General features: G+C 36.0%; 1 protein-coding gene across 1 annotated transcript in view; it reads left to right on the forward strand.

Moving 5' to 3' along the window:
- Positions 1–2,835: 2,835 nt before the first annotated feature.
- Positions 2,836–9,468, forward strand: part of LOC107753362 (intron-binding protein aquarius-like) — a 20,886-nt gene continuing 14,253 nt past the window's right edge. The window contains exons 1-8 of the mRNA XM_016569503.1: positions 2,836–2,840; positions 2,983–3,085; positions 3,307–3,347; positions 3,533–3,568; positions 3,649–3,769; positions 5,271–5,475; positions 5,578–5,695; positions 5,780–5,856. Of these exons, the coding sequence (XP_016424989.1) occupies positions 2,836–2,840; positions 2,983–3,085; positions 3,307–3,347; positions 3,533–3,568; positions 3,649–3,769; positions 5,271–5,475; positions 5,578–5,695; positions 5,780–5,856 (706 nt within the window). The remainder of the gene's footprint in view (positions 2,841–2,982; positions 3,086–3,306; positions 3,348–3,532; positions 3,569–3,648; positions 3,770–5,270; positions 5,476–5,577; positions 5,696–5,779; positions 5,857–9,468) is intronic.

Below are 9,468 nucleotides of genomic sequence, written 5' to 3' on the forward strand. Positions count from 1 at the left end.
CATGCAGTACAAAAAGCCTATGGCGGCATTTTAGTGCCACGTTAAAAAAGGAATAACTAAATACTAAATAAGATTAACGCCATAATATTTTAATAATAAAGTCAAAATTACGATAATAAAATCATGTTATATTGCGTGAAGTTAATTTGAAAATTCCACCTGTGCCAAAAAAAAAAAAAAAAAGGCCCGTGTCATCCAACCTGTCATTCTTAACATTTAACATGAAAAACAGCAATAAAACGTAGGCTTATTGATGTTTTTTTGTAACTCTGATTGATCGATTTCATAAGACATTTGATTGTATTAAATTGTTCTGATTTTTTTTCAACATGCATTCAAATATTTATTCATGTTTATTTCGTGCTGCAAATATTAAAGATGAAAATATCATTAGGCCTAATTCACATGCCGCTTGAACTCAGGCGAATATATAGTTAGCTATCTCACTACAAATTAAAGAGCGTAAAAACACATTTATTGTTTGTATTTTATCATAATATTGACAGAAGGCTGAGACTTTGTGTTATAATAAAAGTAACAAAGCACAAAGCTTATTGCGATTATTGGGTGGCTTGCCTGCTATAGGCTACCGTAAATAAAACTGCTTGTGAATAGTCACGTAACGTTATTTAACTACTTCAGAAAAATCAACAATAAGTTAACAGAGTAGTTGGAGCCCATAACGTTTGGGGGGGCCCGTACAACTTTTTTGCATATGGGCCCAGGGCTGACCCAGCTAACAAGAAAAGGTTCGGATGGGCTCTTTAATATGATGCATGCACTCGTCTCAATGAACGTGACGTCTGCGTCTGCTGCAAGGGTTTCCAGCACATTCCATACACTTATTCATGCTTTATTATTCCTATTCATTCTCTATTATAGTTTTCACTTATCCTCAATTATGTTTAATTAGCAATTAAGTGCTTTTTACCTTTCTTACGTAATAGCTTTTTATTCCAAATGGTAAATACTAATTTATACAAATGATTTTAAAATTTCTGTTTACCATTGCTTCTTGTCAACATATCCACTGATACTTTTGAAGAAATCATAAAAAAAGGTTGTTCTAGCATGTATTCACCACTAGACCAACACAAAATAACACATTTTTAAACACTGCTATAAACATTTGGGCTAATTTAACTAGCATAAACTATATTTGTTTAATTTTAGATTTGTATTATTTAGTTTTTGATTGACAGGCGATCTGACAGAATTATACTAAAAAACAGTTACACCTCGAAAGAGAAAGGCGAGCACATTTTATTATTATTATTATTATTATTTTACTTATTTATTTAGCCTATTTTTATTTTTTTTTAGCCTACGTGTTTTTGCAGATGTATAAAAACATGTATTTGTATCAACAGGTGAATTAATAAGATCTTAAAATGCTATGTTCATTTTTATCAATGTTATACATTTTTCTGGTTATGCCAAGCTCCATAAATTATTATTGGGTAAAAAATATGAGTACGTTTTGAAAGCAGCGGAGGCCTTGAAATCAAAAAGGTTGAGAACCACTGACCTTTGTCCAAATGTCTCTCTTCTTCTTCTGCAAAGAAAGTCTTTCGGCTTTTATTTTGGAAGGACACTCAGAAAGCGGAAGTTAACGAGTCATTTTAACCAAACACTATACATTAGGGAAACATAATACTGGTCTATGTAATGTTTGTTTAACAGAAGAATCTGTGGAACACGTTATGATGATATGTACAGCATATGAAAGAGAAAGGGATCAGTTACAATCCTTAGGAATTAAAGAATTTTCATTAAGTAGTATTCTGAATGATGGACCAAATGCAGGACAACAAATAAGTGCAATCATGAGATTTATGAAGAACTGTGGAATAATGAACAGAATATCAGGGTTAGGTGAGAAACGGTACATTCTCTTCACACTCCATCACAGTAGGTGGCGGTATGCACCTGTGAAGTTGGTTCGCAACCCGCCATAAAACCAAAAGAAGAAGAAGAAAGCGGATGTTCACTCTAATCGTAATAAATCACTCCAGCTCTTATTAATTTTCTGAAAATAACAAATTTATATAATAAAATATAGGTAGAAGTTTTTTTTTTTTTTTTTAATGTAGTTCAAAATTGCTCTGACTAGGTGTCAAACTCATTTCCTGGAGGGCCGCAGCCCTGCAGAGTTTAGTTCCAACCCTGCTCTAATGCTGCGTTGAAGTCCTCCTGGGACGTTCGTACTTACGAGTTGACAAGTTGTAATTACGACGTCAGGTGCATTCAAGTCACTTTGGTCGGAACAAGATGGCGATTTAACTTTTCTACATAAAATTCAACGATTTTTTTTAAAACTCTACATCTACAAAATGATGAATGAAGAATGTGCATCACTGTGTTTTTTTTCTTTTTTCTGTTTTTATTTAATTTATGCATTTGGCGGAATATGCACCAAAAGCTGGTTTGCCAACCGCCATTAAACATCATAAGAAGAAGAAAGCGGAAGTTGTTGTCACTATATCAAATCTTTTAAGTTGTAATTTTTAGAACAAAGAACATATAAGGGCAATAACATTTAAACTGAATGAAAACAAATACTTAAAATAAATAAATAAAACTAAATAAGAAAAGCAATAAAAAAAAATAAATAAAAATAAAAAAAATCTTTTAAGTTGTGCCTGAGGACAGACAAATATTATGAGAGAAATTCTCAGTTATCTGAAGATAACAGTCCCACATGTTAGCATACAGCTAAAGCTACGCAACGTATTCATGGCGTTTCTGTTATAACAAAGTTTATATTGATTAGCAGTATTGGTTAAGTTCACACCGCAGCGTATAATTGATATTTTTTTGAGTTTTCAGCAGTGAATGCTGTGAGTGATTTTCTCTTTGTCTTTTGTTCATGGTCCCAAATATTGCAAGCTGTAGCGATATGCATATTGCGATATGTACATTTGCGATATTTCGATAATTTCGATATATTGCACAGCCCTAGTCTACATCTGCTTGAATTAGCACCAGACGTGCTTATTTTATTCCTGTTTTGTGTTTCTCTCTCAAGCTTTCAAACAAATACTGGGCTCCTCATGTCAAGAACAAACTACCGTTTGATTCTCAGGTGAGGCTTTGAGGTTTAATTCTCCTTTTAGCTTCAGTCTGCAGGATTTGACTTTACAAAATATATAGAGAGAAATATAGATCCTGAAGGTATGTTGCTTTATGCTCATGTATTGTTGTGTTTGGCCAGAATTGCATTTTCAAGTCAGTGAATGATCAACTTTTAAAGCCTAGCTTTATTCAGAATGTGGTCTATGAACATTGACTATTTTCTATTTGCAGGTCATTGAAGACATTTATCAGAATGAGATTCTCAAATCAAAGTAAGACTCTTTGTGTTTAGTTCTTGCATTAGTATTATAAATACTGTGATTGTTGTTATTAGAAATTGGTGCCAACAAAGCTGTTGTCGTCTTGCGTATTCTGCTCTATATGAAAGTGTTTTAAATGAACGATTTGATAACTTTGATGCATATTGACTTTGGCTGTTTCTTTTTTTTTTTTTTAGATTTGCCATCAGAAAAATTATGCTGTTGGAGTTCAGGTTGGTGGTTTCCGCACAGGTTTTGTTAGTAGAGGATCTGTAGGACTGGTGGTTTGCTGATGTTCTTGTTGGTTTTGCAGCCAGTACCTGGAGAACTACCTGTGGCCGAACTACACGCCTGAAGCCTCCACTAACGGCTACCTGATGTCCATCTGCTGTATCGTCAATGAGAAGTTTCGAGAAAATGTTCCCGCTTGGGAGGTTTGTATTAAACCGTTGATTAATGGGTAGATTGCATGGACTTCAAATGCACTGCTATGTAAAATAAGTTACACTTCTGTACATGAATGACATCGAATACAGCACCTTCACTACTGATGCGCAAACATTTTGACAAACTGTTAAAAAAAATGTGATTTAATTACTGAAATGTTATTTTCAGTTTTGTATTTGGGCTAAATGAAAACTGTACTTTCAGATTTGGTGTTTTGTTAAAAGTTTAGTTTCGGTGCTACCCATTGATTCACACATGTTTGACCACAGCTGACGATGAGATCAGAACAGACTTCAGATCCACAGTAACAGTTTGATCAAAATGAACAGTACTTTAAAAAGTGATCACAATTTTACCACTGGAAGCCTGTTAAAATGCTAATTCTAACAGGTCTAATAGGACATTTGATATAATTTGTTCATCATGTGACTTCCTCTATGCCACCTGTGTTTTTAAGGTGGTTGTCAGTGTATTTTAAAGGTAAAAAAAAAAAATGGTGTAATAACATTATTTCTGTTATATATATATTAGGGTTGTGACGGTGAGGAAATTTTCCCACCGGTTAATCGATGTGTGACAACACCGGGATCACCGCGGGGGCGGGGCGTTCCCTCTTTTCCTCGCTTTCTTTCGCTTTTAAATAGCTTGTAAAAGCGGTGTGCCCATTTTACTTTCACTTTCAAATAGCGGCAATTCGGAGTAAAGGAATTGTTCGTTTTCAGTTCGTTTGAATTTTCCCTCTTTTCCTCGCTTTCCTTTGCTTTTAAATAGCTCAAAAGCGCCGTGCGCATTTTACTTTCACTTTCGAATTAGTGGCAGTTCGGCGTCAATTGCACACACTTTATTTTTTCTTTGTTTGAGAATCTTTTTGTATTTGGAAATAAATGCAATGTGCATTTTTTCCCACATGCAGAAAACAAGACAAGTAGCATTAGTAAGTGGCAGGAGCACATGGACATTGATGATGCTACAGCGTTTGATTTGAACTATATAGTGATTGCATCCAGTGATCAGCAACACTGAAACTGAAAAAAACATGTCTTCAAAAGCTCTGTATTAATTTGAACTAATGTGATATGAGTTTCGGCTTCATCCCTAATAAAACAGAACTAACAGAAGATATTTTTCTGTTTCTTTGTGACTACAGGAAGTGGACTTGATCCGTGAGCAGGTGCAGAAGCTGGTCTCTCTGCCCATGTGGATGTGTCTGCTGCGCGGCTTAACACCGGTATCACCGTCAACACCGTATGTCACGGCAAGCCTAATATATATATAATAGTTTTTTTGAAAAATTACGGTTAATCTGTAAAACTTGTTGAATTTTTATTTATTTATTTTGCTATTTTCAAGGTAAAGCTCTGACAACCACGGGTGCTGGTTTTAATCATAAATTTCACAGATTTTGTATTTATTTATGTGTTTTTTACAGGCGCAGGTAGATATCATTAAGTGTGTTTTGATGTGAGTGCACTGTTTCTGTCTCTTCAGGTTTTTAAGAAAGCACCCACGCACTTCCCTCACTTCTTCAAGTGTGTGATGGAGTCGTGTCTGTCGGGCGAGCAGCTCGGCCTGCCGCACATTTCATGTCCTACTGTATATGAGCTTTATATTCTGCTGTCCATTACATCAGCCACATTTATCAAAATGCATGTGGTACAGTACAAAACCTCAATATTATACTCAATTAAAATCAGTTTTATTACATATTTCTTGCACTATTACATAATTTTCATTTCATGCGTTACTACATATTTCATGCATGGCCACTGTTTGAGATGTTTGAAAGTGACTCCAGATTTTGTGTTTATTCAGACGAGACTGCAGCAGGAGCTGAAGAAGGTCCCAAAACTGCAGAAGTTCTGGAACCTCATTAAAAAGAACTATGAGAAGATGGAGCCGCAGGATACGGAGCAGTAAGAAACGGCCTCACGCCCCATAAACCTAAAAAACCTCAAAACAATGTCCTGTGAGTCTCATGATGAACTGTGTTTTCACAGAGCTAAGAAGGAGCGCACCTTTCTCGCTTCCCTCATCAAGAAATTCCTGGTGGTGCTCATGTCCATCCCTGCAGCAGGTAAACTTGTTTATTCACACCAGCGTTTCTGTGTGATATTCTTTTTGGAGTTAAATATCATTGATTGTATTTATGCTTTGCTCTACACCGTGTTCCAAATTATTATGCACATGCCATTTTTGTTTGTTTTTCCAAATCGGTCAGTATGATTAAGGATTAATTTTATCCTCAACTATTATTTTACAATGAGAATGTTATTACATGTGAAAGACCTGATAATGTCAACAGTTTTATTTATATTTTGAAAAAAAACACAAAATATGTTGTTCCAAACAATTATGCAGGACGCAGTTTGAAAACGTTCAATGGGTTATAATGAACTCAAAACAGAAATCTGTCATATTTGCTGCATGGACAGGTAATTTTTCCAAAAATAAACACAATTTAAAACTAAAAACCTATTTACAGTTCAAGTTACATATTAATATATGCACCCTTCTTGGAGATGACTTTAACAATTCTCTCATCCATTGAACTTGTAAGTCAATGTAGCCTATAGTTTCTGGCAGTATTTCATTTGAGGATGCCAGTATTGCCTCCCAGAGCTGTTGTTTGGAGGTATACTGCCGGATTTTTTCTTTGTTTGAGAATCTTTTTGTATTTGGAAATAAATGCAATGTGCCACATTTATGTTCCACATGCAGAAAACAAGACAAGTAGCATTAGTAAGTGGCAGGAGCACATGGACATTGATGATACTACAGCGTTTGATTTGAACTATATAGTGATTGCATCCAGTGATCAGCAACACTGAAACTGAAAAAAACATGTCTTCAAAAGCTCTGTATTAATTTGAACTAATGTGATATGAGTTTCGGCTTCATCCCTAATAAAACAGAACTAACAGAAGATATTTTTCTGTTTCTCAACAATTCTCTCATCCATTGAACTTGTAAGTCCATGCATAGTTTCTGGCAGTACTTCATTTGAGGATGCCAGTATTGCCTCCCAGAGCTGTTGTTTGGAGGTATACTGCCGCCCACCCTCATAGATCTTCATTTTAAGGATGCTCCTCAGGTTCTCAATAGGATTGAGGTCAGGGGATGATTGTGGCCACACCATGATTTTTTCTCTTTTTATGCCTATAGCAATCAAGGAATCAATGGTATTTTTTTGTTGCATGAAAATAATTTTATTTCGGAAGGCACAATTCTTCTTTCTATACCATAGCAGAAAATGGTCTGTTAGGAACTCCACATATCTTGCAGAGGTCATTTTGACACTGTCGGGGACCATAAAGGGACCTACCATCTCACTTCCCGATATTCCAGCCCAAATCATCACTCCACCATAGGCATGGGCCGATTACCGGTTTCAAGGTATACTGCGATTTGAAAATTCTAAACCACTTACCTGCTGTCCATTACATCAGCCACATTTATCAAAATGCATGTGGTACAGTACAAAACCTCAATATTATACTCCATTAAAATCAGTTTTACATATTTCTTGCACTATTACATAATTTTCATTTTATGCGTTACTACATATTTCATGCATGGCCACTGTTTGAGATGTTTGAAAGTGACTCCAGATTTTGTTTATTCAGACGAGACTGCAGCAGGAGCTGAAGAAGGTCCCAAAACTGCAGAAGTTCTGGAACCTCATTAAAAAGAACTATGAGAAGATGGAGCCGCAGGATACGGAGCAGTAAGAAACGGCCTCACGCCCCATAAACCTGAAACACCTCAAAACAATGTCCTGTGAGTCTCATGAACTGTGTTTTCACAGAGCTAAGAAGGAGCGCACCTTTCTCGCTTCCCTCATCAAGAAATTCCTGGTGGTGCTCATGTCCATCCCTGCAGCAGGTAAACTTGTTTATTCACACCAGCGTTTCTGTGTGATATTCTTTTTGGAGTTAAATATCATTGATTGTATTTATGCTTTGCTCTACACCGTGTTCCAAATTATTATAAAGTCTTTAAACGCCCTTTAAAACAGGCCAGAGACGCTGAAGAAGGATGCAAAGAGAAAAATACTGTAGCAGGCAGATCACTGTTCATGATGCACGATCTATTGGAAGAAAATCCTAAATATTGATTTGGGGATTTATATTAATGTTTCTCTGAGGGGAACTGACTGTCTTCAGAATCGTATGATGGATTAATTTTATCCTCAACTATTATTTTACAATGAAAATGTTATTACATGTGAAAGACCTGATAATGTAAACAGTTTTATTTATATTTTGAAAAAAAACACAAAATATGTTGTTCCAAACAATTATGCAGAATGCAGTTTGAAAACGTTCAATGGGTTATAATGAACTCAAAACAGAAATCTGTCATATTTGCTGCATGGACAGGTCATTTTTCCAAAAATAAACACAATTTAAAACTAAAAACCTATTTACAGTTCAAGTTACATATTAATATATGCACCCTTCTTGGAGATGACTTTAACAATTCTCTCATCCATTGAACTTGTAAGTCAATGTAGCCTATAGTTTCTGGCAGTATTTCATTTGAGGATGCCAGTATTGCCTCCCAGAGCTGTTGTTTGGAGGTATACTGCCGCCCACCCTCATAGATCTTCCTTTTAAGGATGCTCCTCGGGTTCTCAATAGGATTGATATAATAGCTACAATAGCTATAATAGATACAATAGCTTCCCCTGTAACTTACGCGATCGGCAACCGGCCGTGTTTTTGTTTTATTGCAATGCAGCCGATCTCTGTTCTGGACTTGCACAAACTGCGTTTGCAATGCAATCATTTTACAAAATGTAATTTATGTGAAAATATGAAGTCTTTAAACGCCCTTTAAAACAGGCCAGAGACGCTGAAGAAGGATGCAAAAAGAATTAAAGCTGCAAGCAGCGATGAAAGGGCCCTCGCACCCGGGCTCACCGCCACCCGGTGGCTTTTGGACAAAATCTCATACCGGCCCATGCCTACTCCACCTCCTTACTGACGTCTCAGTCTTGTTGGAACAGGGTGGCCATTCACCAACCATCCAGAACTCCATCCATCTGGACCCATCAAGTGTAGCATGGCATTTGTCAGTGAATAAAACTGATTGAAAATTAGTCTTCATGTAATTCTGAGCCCATTGCAAACGTTTCTCTTTGTGAGTTTTGGTTAGGGGTGGTCGAAACTGCCAGCCTGTGAAGGATCCTGCATCGAGAGGTTCTTGGGACTCCAGAGATGCCAGCAGCTTCAAATACCTGTTTGCTGCTCAACAGTGGCTTTTTTTATAGCTGCCCTTTTAATAACATTAATTATTAAATTATTAATTATTTTTTTCAGTTTTCACGATATATCAATTGTTTTCATGCCTGTTGCAAGACATTGCACTATTTCACGCTTTTCACCTTCAGAAAGAGCTTTCTTTCTCCCCATATTGCATGAGAACTGTGACTTGCTTAATAATGTGAAACAACCTCTTTAAAGGGTTAGTTCACCCAAAAATGAAAATTAGCCCATAAATTACTCACCCTCAAGGCTTTGAATGAAATCCTACTGATATGCTACTTGCATAATAATTTGGAACACGGTTTATACATGTTGGGTTTGGTTTGAGGTTGGTAAAAAAAGTGTATGTGTATATATATATATATATATATATGTATGTGTGTGTGTGTGTGTGTGTGTATGTATATATATATATATAT

Source organism: Sinocyclocheilus rhinocerous, unplaced genomic scaffold, assembly GCF_001515625.1.
Source record: "Sinocyclocheilus rhinocerous isolate Xijiao unplaced genomic scaffold, SAMN03320098_v1.1 scaffold1042, whole genome shotgun sequence".
NCBI classification, from domain to species: domain Eukaryota; kingdom Metazoa; phylum Chordata; class Actinopteri; order Cypriniformes; family Cyprinidae; genus Sinocyclocheilus; species Sinocyclocheilus rhinocerous.